Source organism: Zonotrichia leucophrys, chromosome 28 (genome assembly GCF_028769735.1).
Source record: "Zonotrichia leucophrys gambelii isolate GWCS_2022_RI chromosome 28, RI_Zleu_2.0, whole genome shotgun sequence".
NCBI lineage: Eukaryota > Metazoa > Chordata > Aves > Passeriformes > Passerellidae > Zonotrichia > Zonotrichia leucophrys.
This window is the reverse complement of record NC_088197.1, coordinates 5,915,322-5,933,128: the sequence shown is the minus strand read 5'-3', so window position 1 is coordinate 5,933,128 and position 17,807 is coordinate 5,915,322. Positions and strand designations below refer to the sequence as shown.

Genomic DNA, 17,807 nt, shown 5'->3' with positions numbered 1-17,807 from the left:
ATGCGACACGGGGGGCCCTGGGGGACGGTTTGGGGCTGCTCGGGATTGATGGGGGCGGTGGAGGAGGCAGCTGGGGAGCGGCGCCAGGCGGGGGGGGGACACGTCCCAGGGTCCCCAGGAAAGGGCGGGGGTCGCTCAACTGTTAAAAAAATTTATTAAAATGTCCAGCAGTACAGAAAGGCAGAGTCAGAAATGGGGAGGGGGCGCCAGGAGGGGGGCGGGGAGGGGACACGGCAGTCACGTCGCAAACAGCAGAGATCGGAAAGCGCCGCACACACACACACACACGCCAACTCCAACGGGGACCCGAAACGAGCGGAGAGGGGACAGAACCAAACCGAGCACCCCCAGAGCGGGACAGAGACCCCGCAGCCGCCGTGTCCCCCCCGCCCCAGCCGCGCCGGCCGCGGGGACGCCCCGGGGAGCTGGGGCGGGGAAATGGGGAGGGGGGGCTGCTAAAAAACCAGAGCCGCCCCGGGTGGGACAGGGGGGCTGCCTGACCCAGCCCCGCTCTGGGGACAGGGACAGAGCCCAGCTTGGGGGTCCCCGTGCGGGGCTGGGGGCCCAGCCCGGGCCGGGGGCTGAGCGCGGGACATGCAGGGAGGGCTGGGGGCGCACACGCAGCCGCCCCCTCCGGATCCTATTCCCTACGGGGCCGGGCATCCTAAGGAGCTAAAGCCAAAAGGGGGCTAAAAAAGGGGGGCGGGAGGGGCTGGGACGGGGCCGGGGGGCGCCACCACACCCCCCGGGGACCCCGTTGTGCTCGCCCGGCTCTAGAAGTAGTGGCCCTCCTCCATCCAGTCCAGCCGGAGGCGCTGGCGGCGTTTTCGCCGCTCCTTGCGCGGTTTGTGGTGGTGGTGCTGGTGGTGCGGGTGGCTGTGCCGGTGCCGCCGGTGCCGCCGCGCTCGGTGCGACCGCCTGGCTAACGGGGGCAATGGGGGGCACGCGGGGGGGTCAGCCCCGGCTTCCGGACCCCTCCCACGGGGATCAGCCCCTCCCGGGTGCCCCACTAACGTTTTGTGCAGAGGATTTTGGGCCGGTCCCACTTGCCGCTGCTGTGGCACCTGATGGTGGGCACGTGGCGCTGGGTGAAGCCCTCGTGGCACTGGTAGCGCACGCTGGAGTGGATGTTGTACCTCTCCCTCCTCTTCCCCACCGGGAAAGCGTTCGGCACCTCCGGGGGGGGCCCGCACAGCACTGGGAGGGCGGCACAGAGCTCCGTCACCCCCCGTTACCGGGAGGGGACGAGGGACAGCGGTCCGGGACACCCAGGAGCCCCCCGGCCACCCCTGGGGACACCGCTGGTGGCTTCGGGACAGGCTCGTCCGTCAGGGTGGCAGCGAGCTGTCTGTCCCCAGGGTTTAATTGGTTAATTAATGGCCTTATTGGGGCGTCATTAGCGCGCGGGCTGGGGAGGAGCAGCTGGAGGTTAATGGAACTTCCCGAGGTAAGGAATGGGAATTTAATGGGTTCGATGGGAGCAAATTAAACAAACGCGAGCGCTGAGGGAGGGATTGATCGCGGGGAAAGAGGAAAAATGGAGATTTAGGGGAGAACTGCGGGAGTTGGCCTGGGAGAGGCTGCCTGGGGATGGGGAGGGGTCTGGGGGCTGCGGGATGGGGACAGGGACCCCAGGGACTGCGGGACGGGGACAGCTGCGGGACGGGGCGCTACCTGTGCCCTTCTTGCAGATGTAGGGCAGGTTGTAGTTGCAGGGCACGTCGTTCCACTTGCCGATCTCGTGGGACACGAGCACCACGCAGTCCTCGCCGCCCGCGAAGAAGTTGTCGGGCTGGTTCTCCCGCCAGTTCTCGTATTGCTGCGGGGCCACCGGAGCGGGTGACGCCCCCCGCGCCCCCTGCCCGCACCCCGAGCCCCCCGAGCCCCCCAAGCCCTCACCAAGGCGGTGTTGTCGGTCCACTGGAAGTCCTGCTCCACGATGCGGTCGTTGAGGCCGATCCAGGTGTTCTCGTGGCCGAAGCCTGCGGGGAGAGGCGGCCGCGGCTCGCACGGAGGGGGCGAGCAGCGCCCGGGGAGGGGGATTGGGGGACTGGGGACCCCCGGCGCACCGTTGATGAAGGCGTGCTCCTCCTGCGAGTGGATGCTGGTGAGGTGCCCGGCCCGGCGGCGGCAGTCGCGCTCCGCGTCCTCCCAGGAGCGCCGGCGGGCGAAGTAGCGGTAGCAGTGGCCCTGGAACTTGTGCCAGTTGTGGTCACAGCCCTCGGTGTCTGCGGGACAGCGCGACAGTGGCGGCACAGCCAGGGACCGATCTGTGTCCCCTTCCGCGGGGCCCAGCGGTGACACAGCCGGGCCGGGGGACACCGGGGGGACACTGGGGGGACACCGGGGGGACACCGGGGGGACACCGGGGCTGTGCGCACCTTTCTCGCAGCGGCTGCCGCCGTAGCTGGGCAGGCAGAGGCACACGAAGGAATTGACCTCGTCGATGCAGGTGCCGCCGTTCTGGCACGGGCTGGACAGGCAGTCATCGATGTCTGCGGGGACAGCGGCAGCTGCGGCGACACCAGCGAGCGAGGAGGGGGCACCGCGCAGCGCCCGGAGCCGCGATGCCCCCCACGCCCGGTGCCCGGCGCTCACCGATCTCGCAGTTCTCGCCGGTGAAGCCCGGGGCGCAGCTGCAGCCGCACACGGTGCCGTTGGCGCGGCTCGTCCCGCCGTGCAGGCACGGGTTGCTCTGGCACGGGTCCGGCGGCGCTGCGGGGCGGCAGCGGCGCCCTGAGCCAGGCTGGGGGGCGCGGTGCGACCCCCGCTCCCGCCCCATCGCCTCCCAGCGAGGAAATTCGGATAAAAGGAGCGACATCGCCCAAACCTCCGCCTCAAAACCTCCACAGCCCCGGTGCCCGCGGCTCACCGTGCCCGCCGCTCACCGTGCCCGCTGGCGTTGCCGGTGCCCGCCCAGGCCAGCAGCTCCCGCTCGTCCAGCGCCGGCTCCTCCCCGCTGCCGCTGTCGGTGTCCAGCAGCGGGGACCCCCCCGGGCCCCCCGGCTCGGGCTCCGCCGAGGGCTCCGGGAGCAGCCCCGCTCTCGGGGACCCGGCGGGCTCGGTCCCCCCGGCCTGGGGGGCACCGGGGGGCGGCCAGGGCCCGCGGGTGGCGGAGCCGAGGGGCGCGGGGGGCTCCTCCCGCCTGGGCTCGCCGGACGCGTCCTCCTCGCCGGGGGCCGGTGGGGTTGGGGGCTCGGGGGTGGCGGGGGGGGACAGGAGGAGCTGCTCGGCCGCCCCCGGCCCCGGCTCGGAGCGCTGGGTGGGCTGCGGGTCTGCGGGAGCGAAGCCTGCGGAGCCCTCCTCGGCCCCCGGCTCCAGCAGCGCCGGCTCCTCCGGCCGCTCGGTGCCGGCCCACGGCAGCGCCTCGGTGCCCGCGGGGGACGGGGACGGTGAGGGGACATCCCAGGCCGGGGATAACGCGGCTGTTTCGGTGCTGGGCTCGGCTGCGCCATTCCCGACACCCCTGGATTCCTCCGGCTGCTCCTGGCCGGGCTCTGCCGCCCCGTTGGGAACCGTGGGGCCCGAGCGGTCCCGGGGCCCCGGAGGAGCCCCCTCGGTGTGGCCGGGGGAGGCAGGGTGTCCCTCGGAGGGACCCTCCGGCTCCAGGAACGTCACCGCCTTCCTCTGCCGCTCCAGCGCGCCGTCCCCCGCGGCCCCGCTGCCGTCGCCGCCGTCCCCGCGGGGCTGCGGGGGCAGCTCGGGACCCTCGGCCACCAGCGGGGCCGGGGGCAGCGGGGGCAGCGGGGGCGCGGAGCCGCCGCCCTCCCGGGACGGGCCGTCCCCGGAGAAGTCCTCGGCGCCATCCGCGGGTGGCCTCGGGGAGTCCCCGCGGGCGCCGGCGATGTCGCGGTGTCCCCGAGCGTCGCGGGGAGCGGCGGGGGACGGCGGCGGCACGGGCGGGGTCCCCGCGGGGGTCCCCGGATCCGCCGGGGCGGTGGCGGCGGCCGCGAACCCTGCAAGAGACGGCACGGCCACGGTGTCACCGAGCGGGGACCGCGCCGGGAGCCGCGGCCGTGTCCGGGGTCACTCACCGGGGCTGGGGTCCTCCTGCAGCGCGTTGGGGGACGCGTGCGGACCCTCCCGCCGGGGGCTCTCGCTGCCGCCTCCGGGGGGGCTCCACAGCTCCACGGCGTTGGCTGCCGCTCCCCGCACCTCCTGCGCCAGCGCGGGGGCCTGGGTGACGATCCCCGCTGCCACCGCGGGGTCCCCGGAGGTGACAATCCCCGTGGTCACAGCGGTGTCCCCAGCTGTCACCGCGGGGTCCCGGCTGTGCCGCTGGAGCTGGAAGTAGCGCCCGTTGAGGCCGGGGTAGCTCCGCCTCGGGGCGCTGGAGCTGCCTGGGAGGGTGCCGGGGGGCTCCGGGGCCGCGCTGGGGACCGTGCCCAGCCCAGGCGGTGACAAGGACGGGCCGGGGCTGCGCTCCGGGGCTGGGCCGTGGGGATGGGCCGGGAGGGTGCCCGGGGGTCCCGCGGGGTCTCCTCGGGCCGGGCTGGCGCTCGGAGGGTCCCGCCAGGCGCTCTCGGCATCCACCACGTTCAGAGGCTCCTCCTCGTGGGGCCAGGCCGGCGCGGTGGCCGCGGTGGGCGGCGGGGACGCGGCACGGCCCGCGGGCAGCCCCGGAGCCGCCGGTGCCGGTGGCGGGGCCGTGCCAGGGCGGTCACCGCGCGGTGTCCCCGCGCTGCCGCCCGCCCGCAGCTGCTCGTCCTCATCGCCGCCCGGCGCCGCGGGCCCCGGCGGGGACAGGAGGTCGTGGCGGTCGCGGGTGTCCCCGGACGTGCCCGGGTCCTCGCCGTGCTCCACCAGCACGTTGTCGCTGCCCGGCGGGTCGGGCGTGGGCGGCACCGGCAGCACCGGCGGCTCCGTGTCACCGGGACCCGCGGCTGTGGGGACAGCACGGGGGTCCCGTAGCTCCCTCAGCACCGAGCACCGCATCCCCCGCCCCGCACAGGGCGGAGCTGAGCTCCCTCCCAGCGCCGCCCCCCTCATTTATCTCATTAATTCCCCTATTAAATATTCATGGACAGCAATTTTCCCGGCGGCGCCCCCCGATCCCCGCGGGAAGGAGGGAGCGGCGGGGGCGGCTCGGGGGTCCCGCTCACCTTTGTAGCAGTACGCGTCGAACCGGGAGGCGGCGGGGGGGAAGCCGGTGCGGTTCGGGAACTGGTAGAGGGTGCGCACGCCCGGGGCCTCGCCCCCGCACTTGGGGCGCGCCTGGCGGATGGGGTAGCGCACGCTGCCGTCCGCCAGCCAGCCCGGGTCGCACTGGTCCAGGCCCTGTCGCCAGGCCAGGTAGAGCTGGCCCGTGGTGGCCAGCGCTGCCCCGCGGCTGCGGCAGTGCCGGCGGGCGCCCTGCCAGGTGAAGCGCCCCGGAGCCGTGGCGTAGAACACGGTCCCTGCGGAGAGGGGGCTCTTGGCGACACCGCGACACGAAGGGGATGGCGCTTTTGGGGTGGCCCCGTGGCCTGAGCGCTGCGGCCACGCTCGGTGGCGGTGCCAAGGATGGCACGGAGCGCTGGCACCCACCCGGACCCGCTGGGCAGGGACGCACGGAGGGGTGGCCGTGGAGGGACATCGTGGGGATACCATGGCCAGGGAGGGACATCGTGGGCACCCAGCCGTGCCATGGCCAGGGAGGGACATCGTGGGCACCCAGCCGTGCCATGGGCACAGAGGGACATCCCTGGGCACCCAGCCGTGCCATGGGCACAGAGGGACATCCCGGGGCACTCAGATGTGCCATGGCTGCAGAGGGACATCGTGGGCACCCAGCCGTGCCATGGACATGGAGGGACATCCTTGGGTCACCCAGCCGTGCCATGGCCACAGAGGGACATCCCGGGGCACCCAGCCGTGCCATGGCCAGGGAGGGACATCGTGGGCACCCAGCCGTGCCATGGCCAGGGAGGGACATCCCGGGGCACCCAGCCGTGCCATGGACATGGAGGGACATCCTTGGGTCACCCAGCCGTGCCATGGGCACAGAGGGACATCCCGGGGCACCCAGCCGTGCCATGGCCACAAAGGGACATCTCTGGGCACGCAGCCAGTCACACCGTGACCGCGGAGGGACATCGTGGGCACCCAGCCACACCATGGCCAGGAAAGAACAGGGACACCCCTGGGCACCCAGCCGTGCTCGTGGCCAGGCCGTGGGCATGCAGGGACCCCCTGGGCACACAAGGACCCCCCGGGCCACCCCGGGACCCCCCTGGCACCCTCCCGGCGCGCAGCCCTTGCCTCGCAGCTCCCGGGAGTAGCAGTACACGTCGTAGCGCTCCTCGGGCTCCCTGCGGCCGTAGCTGCGCACGCCGGGGAGGCTCTCGCGGTCTCCGTAGCAGCCGGGCCGGGACAGGGTGATGGGGTACCTGCCGGGAGGGGCACGGTGGGCGCGGGGCTCGGCCGGGAGGGCGGCCCGGGGGTCCCCGGGGGTTCCTGGGGGTTCCCAGAGTGGCCAGGCGATGGCCCGGGGGTGCCCGGAGTGGGCAGGGGTGGTTTGGGGGGTAGCCAGGGGCTGGCCCGCCCCGCGCTCTCACCGCACGCTCTGGTCGCTCAGCCAGCCCGCGTCGCAGTTGTCGTAGCCGTCCTCGAAGGCGGCCTGGAGGTGCTGGGGGGAGGCGATGACGGCGGAGTTGTCGCGACAGGCGCGGCGGGCGGCGGGGAAGCTCAGAGCGTAGCGCTCGCCCGCGGGCCGGTAGTGGAACACAACGCCTGGGGACAGCGAGAGGGGACATGGGGCAGCAGGACACGGCTGGGGGGATGCAGGGCTGGCACGGGGTGCAGGATTGGCAGGGGATGCAGAACTGGGACGGGGTTTCGGGTTCATGGGGTGCCCAACTGCCATGGGGCACTTGGGACACGGCTTGTAGGGTGTAGGGGGTACATGGAGGGGAGAGCTGCCATGGGGTACGGGGAGAAAATGGGGTGCAGGGAATAAATTGTGTGAAGGGAATAAATGGGGCTCACAATTCTCATGGCGTGCAGGGAACAAACGGGGTGCCCAGCTCTCATGGGGTGCCCAGCTCACCCTGAATGCCCAACCCACCCACCCTCCCTCAGCGCCAGGGGTTGCACCACCGCCCCAGCGCCCCCCTGGCCGTGCCCCATAGCCGTGCCCCCTGGCCGTGCCCATGGCCGTGCCCCCATAGCCGTGCCCATGGCCGTGCCCTATAGCCGTGCCCCATAGCCGTGCCCCCTGGCCGTGCCCATGGCCGTGCCCATAGCCGTGCCCCATAGCCGTGCCCCATAGCCGTGCCCCCCTGGCCGTGCCCATGGCCGTGCCCCATAGCCGTGCCCCATAGCCGTGCCCTCTGGCCGTGCCCATGGCCGTGCCCCCATAGCCGTGCCCCCATAGCCGTGCCCGCTGGCCGTGCCCATGGCCGTGCCCCCATGGCCGTGCCCCATAGCCGTGCCCATGGCCGTGCCCCATAGCCGTGCCCCATAGCCGTGCCCTCTGGCCGTGCCCATGGCCGTGCCCCATAGCCGTGCCCATGGCCGTGCCCATGGCCGTGCCCGCTCACCCGTCACCTCCAGCGGCAGCAGGTCCTGCTCATCGTCGATGCCCGCCACCACCTCGCAGCGGTAGAGCCCCGCGTCGCTGGCGCGGGCCGCCCGCAGGTGCAGCGAGGCGTTGGAGCGGTCGCGGCCGTAGCCGGGCAGCGCCACCCGGCCCTCGTAGGCCCGCACCACCTTCACGGCGCTCTCCTTGGCCACCAGGACGGGCGCGTCCTCCCGCTGGCCGCCGGCCGAGCGCACCTTGCTCCATTTGACGCGCGGCGGCTCCGGGGGCTCGTTGGGGCCCAGCGAGGCCGGGGGGTGCAGCAGGAAGAGGCAGGGCAGGGTGGCGGGCTCGCCCAGCCCCACGCGCACCGCCTGGTGCTGCACCCGCGTGATGTGGATCACCTTCCCCTCGTCCTGCGAGCCTGCGGGGACAGCGGCGCGGCTGCCTCGGGGCATTGGCACAGCACGGAGGGTTGGGGGCATGGCAGGGTGTGGGGGGCTCCGCTGAGCCCCCCAGGAGGGGCAGGAACGGGAGGATGGGGTGGGATAAAGCGCGGCCGCCCCATCGAGCGGCTGCAGCCCGGCCGTGACCCCTCTGGGGCTGAACCCCGACTCGGGGGGGTCCGCGCCCCTCCCCAGGATGCTGCCCGGCCCCTCGGGGTGTCCCCAGGGGGAGGGCGCTGCTCTGCACCCCTGGGTGCCACTCGGCTCCCGGGGGTCACCAGCGCTCCCTGGCCCTGCAGCACAGGGGGATCGCTCGCCAAGGACGCCCCCGAGCCCGGTGGCACCGGGGAAAAGCCCCCCCGTGCTGGGATAAAGCGCGGCAGGACCGTGACCACCCTCTCCTCCTCCTCCTCCTCCTCATCCTCCTCCCGCGCTAATCCCGTCCCAGCCTGCGCAGGCTCCCAGCGCCTCAAATCCCCCGCGCCTCGGGCCCCCCTGGACCCCCCGGTGGGGTCAGGGACCAGCGGGGGGCCGGGGACAGCCACTAATCCCCCCCACCCGGGGCCTTCCTCCCCCACCCGGGGCCTTCCTCTCCCTCCCTCTCAGCCCTCGGCTCATTGGGGCACAGGGAGAGCTCCGGGCTGGGCGATCCCAAAGCCCCCCATCCAAAGGCCCCCGATCCCAAAGCCCCCGAGCTGCGGTGTCCCCGAAGCCGAGGGGGACAGGGGGGGACACGGCTCAGAGCCCCGGCAAATCCCCGGGGGGCTCAGCCGGGCCTGGGGAGGGGGATTTAAGGATTTACGGTCTCGCCTGCAGCGATCCCAGCGGAGGGAGGGGGCCTGGGGGCTTCTCCCTCCCTAATCCCGCCGCAGCCCCAGCCCTGCCCGGGATTTATTGATGAACTGGCCCCGAGTTCATCATTAATTGCCGTTCGCTCCCTAATGAGCCCCGGCCGCCGAGCACTTACCCAGGACGGCGATGGGGAGCAGGGAGAGCCCGAGCAGGACCCAGCAGGCGGCATCCCCCATCACAGGGACCATCCTGGACCTGCGGGGACAGCGGGGCTGCCAGGCCGTGCCAGGCCGTGCCAGGCCGTGCCATCCCGGACCCGCCAGGCCGGGCCATCCTGGACACCCAGAGCCTGTCACCATCACCCAGAGCCTGTCACCATCACCCAGCTCCCACCATCATCACCCAGTGTCCATCACCCAGTGCCCACCACAACCATCTTCCTGTGCCCACCATCACCACCCAGTTCCATCAAACAACACCCACCACAACCATCACCTGGCACAGCCATCACCCAGTGCCCACCACAGCCATATTCCAGTGCCCACCACCATCACCCTGTGCCCACCACCATCACCCAGTGCCCACCGCAGCCATATTCCAGTGCCCACCACCATCACCCAGTGCCCACCACCATCACCCAGCTCCCACCGCAGCCATCCCTCAGCCCTGGGGTGCCCGGCCGGCCGGGCAGAGGCACCAGGGGCACCCCCAGCGCCCCCAAACCCCAAAGTGCCACCACGTGCCCAGGAGCCCGAGCCGAGCCCCGAGTCCCCCCCTCTGCTCCACGCTGGAATTCGCTGCTCCTGCTTTCCCCCATCCCTGCCCTGTGCCAGGCGCGGATCTGGGGGGCACCGGGAGCCCCAAACCGAGTGTGCCTCACCCCCCACCCCCAATGCTCCATTTCCCAGCCCTCGGTGCCTCCCCCCGTCCCTTCTGTGCTTTTATGGGACGAAAATAGAAAGAAAGAGAGAAATGGCGAGAAGAAAGGAGACCCCCGCTGGCAAAGGGCCTTTCCGGGGATGCAGAACCGCGTTTAATCTGATTCCTCCTCGAGAAAAAAGCCTTGGCGGCCCCTTCCCCTCCGCGGGCCGCTCTGTCCCCAGAGCCACGAGCTGGGAGGGGACAGGGAGGTGACCTGGGACATTCCGGGCTCGGGAATGGGCGGCGGAGGCGCCTTTGGCCGGGTGAATCCCCCAGGGGCTGGAAAGGCCCAAAGCAGCCCCGGGGCAGCGCCAGCGGCTCCTGCAGCCCCGCTCGGGACGCTCCGGGAAGGGAATTCCGCCGGGTCAGCCCCAAACTCTGCCCGTTCCTCCCGCTCCAGGGGGAAAATAGAAATTCCTTGGCAAAAAATATAAATTATTGGCTGGGCCGTGCCTTCCCTGCCATCAGATTTCCTGCGGGATTTGCTTTCGCAGCAGGAGAAGCGGGAAAGGCCGGGCCGGCAGCACCTGGGAGAGCTCAGCTGTCCCCAAAGTGTCCCCGCGGCAGGGACGGGACGCAGCTCTGCTCCTCTGGGGACCCGCGGCTGTCCCCGCTGCCCTCGGCACACGCAGGGGACACATGGCCGTGACATTGCCGTGGCTGTGCCCCTGTCGGTGCCCGCAGCCCCGGCGAGGCGCTGAGCCAGCAAAAAGTTTATCCCGGTCAGGACAAGGGACAGGGGACGGGCCAGCCCTGCGGGGCCAGGGCCACCACTCGCGGTATCCCCACGGCCGGGCGGTGTCCCCGCGGCGGAATCGTTCCCTCTCGTCGCCATCCGTGACTCCACGGGGTGGCAGCGCCGGGACTGGGGCAGCCCGGGGTGGCACCGCCACATCCCTGCGGTGGCACTGCCACATCCCGGCCCTGTGGTGGCCCTGGGACCGGCCCGGGATGGATCGCGGGTCCCCGGCAGGATCCAGCCGGGATTCCCGGGGGAAGCAGCGAGGGCCGCACGGGTGTCACCAAGCAGGGCCCGGTGGTGGCAGCGAGGCCAGGGGGTGGCACAGGGCCCGGGGGTGGCACAGCGCTGCCGAGGGACGGAGGTGGCCGGGCCACCAGGGCCACCCGAGCCCGAATGTCACAGCGGGGTCTGTCCCCGCAGTCAGGGCGGTGTCACAGTGACGTCCCCAAGGCCACGTGGCCCGGCCCTCGCTGGGACAAGGAGCGGGTCCCTGTCCCTGTCCCTGTCCCCTCGGTGTCCCCTCGGTGTCCCGGCCCAACCGGGGCAACGGCAGACGAGAGGAATCCAAAATAACGCCGGTGCAAAACGCCCCCCCAGATCCCCCCAAAGCCGGGCGAACATTTTCACATCTGTCACTCGCTGTCACCTCATGAATAATTCATCCTGCTCATGAATATGCAAAGCCGGGGCTGGTGATTAGCTTGAGCTGAAACCGAGCTTAATTCCACACAGGCCGCCGGGACCACCCTGTCAGTGCGGGGGTCTCCTGTGCCCCCCACCTGCCCCCAGCCCGGGCTGGGCCGGGGGCGGATCCGGGACCCCTCGGGGACATTGGGGACAGCGCTGGGGACAGGGAGGGGCGGCCGGACAGAGGGGCACTGCCCACCCAGCCGGGATGCAGCGGGACATGGCTGTCCCCACCCTGCGGACCCCCAGCCCTGGCGGTGCCACCGGCTGTCCCCGAGCCCACCGACTGTCCCCAAGCCCACCGGCTGTCCCCAAGCCCAGCGCAGCCCCCCTGACCTCCGATACCCCCGCGGGTCACTCCGGCCAGCGGTGCCACCAACGCAGGGGCGACATCGCGGTGCCCACCCTCCCGCGTGTCCCCCCTCACCGCTGCCATGCCTGGAGCTGCTCCTGCACCCCCACCCCGAGCCCCCCGGACCCCTCCCCAGCACCCACCTCCCTCCCGGCGCCGCGGGGTCCCGGTGGCCCCGGGCTGTCCTGCCGGTGTCCCCGGGGCCGCGGCGGGAGCCCGGCGGCGGGGCCGGCTCCGCGTCCCCTCCTCTCTGCCCACAACAAAGGAATTCTGCAAACCTCGCTGCCGTCACATCTCACAGGCAACGTGATGCTCCCCGCTCCCCCCAGCCTGCCGGAATAAATTAGCACCTCGGGAAGCTGTGATCCCGGCCAATATGGGCCCTTTGCCGGTGCGATTTTTATTAGGCAGACAGTCTGCAGCCTTTATTTTAGAATTTGCTCCTCTTTTTAAATTTTTTTAAAGATTTATTTATTCTTTTTTGCCCCGCTTTCTGCCTCTCCCTGCAAAGCTCCGGAGCCGGTGCAGCATCGCTGCGAGCCCTGGGCTCCATCCCAGCCCTGCCGGGGCTCGGCCACACGCCGGGAGCGACTCCCGACACCGCGCCCGGCGACAGAACCGGGGGGACACCCCGGGCCGGCGGGCCTGGCACGGATCCGGGCACCGCTGTCCCACCGATTGTGGGGCTGCCGAGCCCCGCGCCCCACATCCGTCCTGCCATCCATCCCGGCTGCTGTGTCCCCGTGCTGGGGACATCCCGGCCATGGCACTGCCACCCCGGGACAGGGACATTCCCGGCTCCCGACCCGCCAGGGAGCCACCAGTGTCACCAGCAAGGAACCGGGTGGCCCAGGCTGTGACACCCAGGGGGTGACACCCAGGGGGTGGCCCTGTCCTGCCACCCCTCTGCTTGCCCTCTGTGTCGCTGCCAGCTCCTGGGGGCTCAGGGCACGGTGTCCCTGTCCCGTGTCCCCAGTGTCCCGTGTCGCCTCAGTGTCCCCAGCCCATGAGAGCTCCGGTGCTCCCGGTGTCCCCCTGTCCCGGTGTCCCCACAGCGGCGCTGGCCACGCCCCCATTGTCCCGCTGTCCCAGTGCCCCGATCCCCGCAGTGTCCCCTCCGGCCCCGCTGTCCCCAGCCTGCACCCCATCCCTGACAGGGTCCCCTCAGTGTCCCCAGCATGTCCCCCGCGCCAGGGCCACCTTCCCTCACCCCGGCCCCCACAGTGTCACCCCCAGTGTCCCCCGTCCCCGCTGCGTCCCCAGCCCGGATCCGTCCCGCTCCTGCCACATCCCCGCCGGTGTCACCGTCCCCATCCTGCACAGCCCCGCCGCTGTCACCGTCCCCGTCCCCATCCCCGCCGGTGTCACCGTCCCCATCCCCATCCCTGCCGGTGTCACCGTCCCCGTCCCCGCCGGTGTCACCGTCCCCATCCCTGCCGGTGTCACCGTCCCCGTCCCCATCCCCATCCCCATCCCCGCCGGTGTCACCGTCCCCGTCCCCGCCGCGGGCCCCCCCACTCCCGCATTCCCCACCCGGCTCCATCCCGCTCCTGCCGTGGTGGCGCCGGTGTCGCTGCCGGTGTCACCGCCCCCATCCCCGTCCCCGCAGCACTGCCGGTGTCACCGTCCCCACCGCCGCCACCGGGCCCCGCATTCCTGCAGCCCCCGCAGCCCCGCCGCGTCCCCAGCCCGGATCCGGCTCGGATCCTGCCGTGGAGCTGCCGGTACCGGTGTCGGTGTCGCTGTCACCGTCCCCATCCCCGCCCCCAGCGCGGATCCGTCCCGCTCCTGCCGTAGCCGTGCCGGTGTCACCGTGCCCACGGCCGGCCCGCAGCGGGGGCGGTGCCGGTGCCGGTGCCGGTGCCGGTGCCGCACGTACCTGCTCCGTGCTCAGGGCGCGCCGGGACTCATCGCCGCCGGTAGAGCCGAGCAGCCCCGCCGGCACCGGGGGTTAAAAGCGGCCCTGGGAGCGGGGGCAGCGGGCCGGGCCCCCCCCGGAGGGGGCCGAGCCGGGCCGGGCCGGGCCAATCGCGGCTGGCGGCGGGCCGGGCCCCCCCGCCGGTGCCGCCGGTGCCGCCGCCCGCACCTGCCCGCAGCGGCGGAGAACCCGCGCCCGCTCCGCGCTGCCCGGCGCAGGGCGAGGGGCGGCCGCGCATGCGCCGCCCCCCCAAACCCGGGCCGGCCCCCCCAAACCGGGGCCGCCCCCTCCCCATGGAGCGGGGCCGCCCCCTGCGCCCCGCACGGCGCGGAAGGGGCTGGGGGGTCCCTACAGTGGGGGGGGCTCTAAGAGGGCGCTGAGAGAGATGGGGGGGCCGCGGAAGTGGGGGGGCTGTGACGGGGGTGGGGTCCCGAAGGGGATGTGGGGGGGTCCCTGTAATAAGAGCAGGAAGGGGGGGGGACCCAGCCTTGATTTTTTGGGGGTGTTTCCAAAGAGGGGAGCATCTTCCAGCCCCTCCACACCCCAAAATTCCCGTTAAGCCCTACAGGGCGCAACCCCAGCCCCCCGCACCCCCGTGTGGGGCCGGAATGGGGTGAAGGGGGGGGGCTGGGAGATGCTGTGGGTGCATAAAGACTTCAAAAAGCCCCAAACCCCCCCAAAATGACCGAGACTCGCTGAAGAGCTGCGTTACCAGAAACGACCCCCAAAAAGGGGGAAGGAAACCATCACTGGGCTTTGGGGGGGTTTTCTGGGGGGGTGGGTAAGGGGTCACCTTCCCGCCGGTGACCGAAGAATGCCAGCCTGTCTCCCGCGACTTGGCACCAAGAGCAGAGAATCCCCCCTCCCCATTTCGCCCATAGGATGGATCCGTGGAAACCCGAGAGCAAAGTTCTCATTTCCGACTCCATTGTGCCCGACTTTCGGTGGCGTTTCCTGCCTTTTGTGAGCCCCCCCTGCTCCGGCACAATCCCGGCGTTGCCGGCGCACAGAGCTCCTCTGTTCCCCTCCTTTATGCGGCTGCAGCTGGCGGGCCCGGCCCGTGGAGGTGCCCGGGCCGGGGGCACAGGGCCGGGGGGCGCCGTCCCCGTGGGCTTTGCCAGGGGGAATTGGGGAGAGGGTCCCAGGGGTTTGATATCGCGGCTGCCTCCCGCTCCCGGAGGATCCAGGCACCCCAGGGATCTTTGGAAGGGGCACCCCGGGGTGCTTTTGGGGTGGTTGGGAGGGGAGGATGAGCCAGGAGTGGTCCATGAGGTGGGACTGGCTCGGAAATGCTCACCTGGTGCCCCCCACCACAGCTGGGTCCTGCAGCCCCAAATCCTTCCTGCTGCAGCCCCAAATCCTCCCTGCTGCTCTTTGTCCTCCTGAATTTCACCCGGCAATCCGAGCAGGGATCGATGGGCTCACCCCGCGTTCCCTCTGGGCCCAGCGCGTCCCACGCGTCACCCACCCCAAAAAGCTCCCCCACAGCTGCTCGCAGCCCGACCCCGGCCCTCGAGAGGGCCCCGGAGCCTCTCGGGGACCCAGAGGTGAGGGAGGGGCACCCCGGGCCACCCCCAGGGGACACCGAGTCCGGGCAGAGCACCGGGGATGTGCCACGGCCGTTTGGGCGGCAGGGACAGCGCTGGCGGTGACTGAGCCCAGCTCTGGTCTCAAGAGGAGATGAATGCAGGTGGATGTCACAGCAGCCACCGCCAGCGCGGCTCGGGGACCGGGGTGTCACCGACACCTCTGCCCCTCCTCGGCAGCTGCTCCGGGCCCGGGGCCGCGCTGGGCACCAGCTCCTGCCCTGGCACCAGTCCGGGGTCCCAATGTCCTCCCTGCAGCTGGAGGTGACTCCAGCGGGCCCCAGTGCCACCCTCTGAGCCCAGCACTATGTCCAGCGTGGCAATGCCACATCTGTCACCGAGCGGTCCCAGTGTCACCCTCTGAGCCCAGGGATGGCAGTACCAGCGCTGGCACCGAGCGGTCCCAGTGTCACCCTCTGAGCCCAGGGATGGCAGTACCAGCGCTGGCACCGAGCGGTCCCAGTGTCACTGTCCTCGCCCAGGGTGGGGTCCCCGCACCCCTCCAGCCCCACATCCAGCCCCGAGCTGCTCCCACGAGGCAGAGCCTGCTGTCGCCGTGTCCCCACGGCCCCGAGCCCCGCGGGTGGCCCAGGACAGCGCGGTTGGGGTGTCCCCGTCCCTCGGTGCCGCTCTCGGGCCCCAAGCCCGGCAGGATCGGCGGCGGCGGCTGCGCGGGGAGCGCGGGCCCTGCGCGTCTTTTTGAGCCCGAACGCCGGGATTCTGGTGAAATCCTGCAGCAGTGTTGCCGTGACGACCCTCCCGCAGTTTCCATCGGAGATGTTTTCCTTTGTTGTGACAGGGACGCGGGGAGCGGCCGCGGGCGGTTGGGGTGCGGTGACAGCGCCGAGGGGCGCCCGCTGCGAGGGGCAGGGACCCGCGGGGACCCCGCGGCTGCTCCGGCCCCGGGCTGGGGGGTCCCCGCTGCTCGAGTGTCCCCAAACCCCCAGGGGACAGCGGGGGGCCGACTTTGGTGACACGAGTGACAGGAGTTTGGTAGGACTCAGCCAGGTCACAATAGAGGGGCGACGTGGCCAACCCGCGGCGTGGGGACAGATGTGGGGACACCGCTGGGGACAGAGGGGTTCCTCTGCGGTGGCCGCCCTGTCCCACACAGGACAGAGCCAAACCGGGCGGGCGGCGGGGCCGGGAGCGTCCCGAGCCGCTCCGGTTCGGGCTGCTGGCACCGCGGCGCCCCGGAGCCTCGCCGGGCACAGAGCGGCCCCGGAGCGCGGCCCGGTGTCCCCGCACGGCCGCGGGGGGCTCGGGGGGACCCCGCGCCGAGCCCCCGGAGCCGCTTGTTATTCCGCTCAGCTCCGCCGGCGGCTAATGACGGCCGTTCCAGCAGAGCTGCCACATTCATCAGCGCTGCAGCTCATTAGCGAGGCCGCCGCCGCCGCAGCTGGGGCCAGCGCTCGGGGCACCGGCACCGGGACGGGCGGACGGACGGACGGACAGGAGGATCCGCGGCTGGGGAGAAGCGGCGGCCGTGCCCGTCCTGGCGGAGCTGCCGGGCTGGGGCTGGGCAGGGCGGCTCAGCCGGGGCTGCGGAGGGGACGGGGCGAGGCCAGGACGGTGCGACCCCCTCGGCGCTGTCCCTGTCCCCTCATCCCTGGGCACGCACGGAGGGCACAGGAGGGGCTGCGGCGACCCCCGGGGCCGCGGCGATGCTGCCCTGGCCGGGCCCGACTGCGCTCCGAGCCCACCGGCGGCGTGCATTGATTTTATTTGCGGTTTCCATGGCAACTGCCTCCTTCCCTTCCCCCCTTCCGGCAGCCGGACCCGCTCCTTCCCCTCGGGCAGCGCCGCCCCGCACCTGGGACACGGGAGGGGACACGGGAGGGGACACGGAGGGGACACGGGCTCTCCTTGGCCACCCCCGGGTGGCGATGCCACCAGCTCTCCCCTGCGCTGATTTTGGCACGGGACACGGGGGACACCGGGCCTGGCCACAGTCAGCGGCAGGCTGGCAGGAGGCCGCGCTGGCTCATTAATTAGCCAGGGCGCTAATTGTCCCGTGCGGGGACAGCGAGCGGCATCTCCCGGCAGCAAAGCCAAGCTCGTTAAGGGCACACGCCACCCTCACACCTGCTCGCAGCGCTGTGACACGTGGCAGGCACTCGCGGTGTGGTGACACTGTTGGGGACAATGCAGCGACCCCGGTGCCCTCAGCCCTGGGAGCTAAATGCCAGTTTGTGGCTTAAAACCAGCCTTATAATAAATTTATGGCAATTATATCATTTCCCCATCCCCTTCCAGGGGGATGCACCACGGCCACCCTGCCCTGCTCCTTCCCAGCGCCGAGATGCCACCACGTTGTCACTTGGCGTCAATGACAAACGACACCCGGCTGTGCCAAACCCTTCCTAAGGCCCCGTCCTGTGCGCTCGGGGGAATTTCGATAAATAACAAAGGCATGGAGAACACGCAGAGCTGGAGGGGTCGGGGTCACCGGGATCCTCCCGGTTCCCAATGAGCACTGGAGGGGTCGGGATCACCGGGATCCTCCCGGTTCCGCAGCACCGGAGGGTTCAGGATCACCGGGATCCTCCCGGTTCCGCAGCACCGGAGGGTTCGGGGTCACCGGGATCCCCCGGTTCGCAGCACGGAGGGTTCAGGTCACGATCTCCGTCCGCAGCACCGGAGGGTTCAGGATCACCGGGATCCTCCCGGTTCCCAACGAGCACCGGAGGGTTCGGGGTCACCGGCATGAGGAGGGGGCGCTGGCGGCAGGCGCGGGAGGAGGTGACGCGCACGGCGGTGGCAGAAGTGGCAGCTCTGTCCCCAGACGCGCAATTAGCCCAGGGGCAAATGAGGCTCCTGCGGTTTTTGACCCAATTTCTCCGGCGAAACTCGACGGGGGAAGGA

The 17,807-nt window shown here is 71.5% G+C and overlaps 2 protein-coding genes across 3 annotated transcripts; one reads left to right on the top strand and one right to left on the bottom strand.

The window, feature by feature from the left end:
- Positions 1-137: 137 nt before the first annotated feature.
- Positions 138-13,573, bottom strand: NCAN (neurocan). Of its 2 annotated transcripts, none has more exons than XM_064734060.1 (15): positions 13,318-13,573; positions 8,912-8,991; positions 7,521-7,922; positions 6,537-6,711; positions 6,241-6,368; positions 5,103-5,396; positions 4,035-4,883; positions 2,889-3,956; positions 2,599-2,715; positions 2,382-2,495; positions 2,070-2,228; positions 1,900-1,982; positions 1,675-1,819; positions 1,015-1,197; positions 138-918 (listed from the first exon to the last, which is right to left on the bottom strand). In XM_064734060.1, exons 2-15 carry the CDS (start codon positions 8,982-8,984, stop codon positions 665-667), a joined length of 4,044 nt encoding a protein of 1,347 aa, XP_064590130.1. In that variant the 5' UTR covers positions 8,985-8,991; positions 13,318-13,573; the 3' UTR covers positions 138-664. The 2 variants fall into 2 exon arrangements, with proteins under 2 accessions (XP_064590130.1, XP_064590131.1); XM_064734061.1 differs by having other exon boundaries at positions 138-922; positions 13,318-13,570.
- Positions 11,295-16,269, top strand: LOC135458725 (nascent polypeptide-associated complex subunit alpha, muscle-specific form-like). The gene is made up of 6 exons (XM_064733991.1): positions 11,295-11,739; positions 12,494-13,508; positions 14,238-14,422; positions 14,766-14,903; positions 15,742-15,935; positions 16,057-16,269. Exons 1-6 carry the CDS (start codon positions 11,295-11,297, stop codon positions 16,267-16,269), a joined length of 2,190 nt encoding a protein of 729 aa, XP_064590061.1.
- The last annotated feature ends 1,538 nt before the right edge of the window (positions 16,270-17,807 follow it).

Excerpts from the sequence above, each read along its gene's own strand:
- LOC135458725 (XM_064733991.1), top strand. The coding sequence starts at position 11,295 with ATGCAGCGGGACATGGCTGTCCCCACCCTGCGGACCCCCAGCCCTGGC. Across the intron at positions 13,509-14,237 it reads CCCCCCCGCCGGTGCCGCCG|GATGGATCCGTGGAAACCCG; the intron begins GTGCCGCCGCCC and ends TTTCGCCCATAG. Across the intron at positions 14,904-15,741 it reads AGCCTCTCGGGGACCCAGAG|GGACGCGGGGAGCGGCCGCG; the intron begins GTGAGGGAGGGG and ends TTGTTGTGACAG.
- NCAN (XM_064734060.1), bottom strand. The coding sequence starts at position 8,984 with ATGGTCCCTGTGATGGGGGATGCCGCCTGCTGGGTCCTGCTCGGGCTC. Across the intron at positions 4,884-5,102 it reads CGACGCGTACTGCTACAAAG|CCGCGGGTCCCGGTGACACG; the intron begins GTGAGCGGGACC and ends CTGTCCCCACAG. Across the intron at positions 1,820-1,899 it reads GGACCGACAACACCGCCTTG|CAATACGAGAACTGGCGGGA; the intron begins GTGAGGGCTTGG and ends GTGGCCCCGCAG.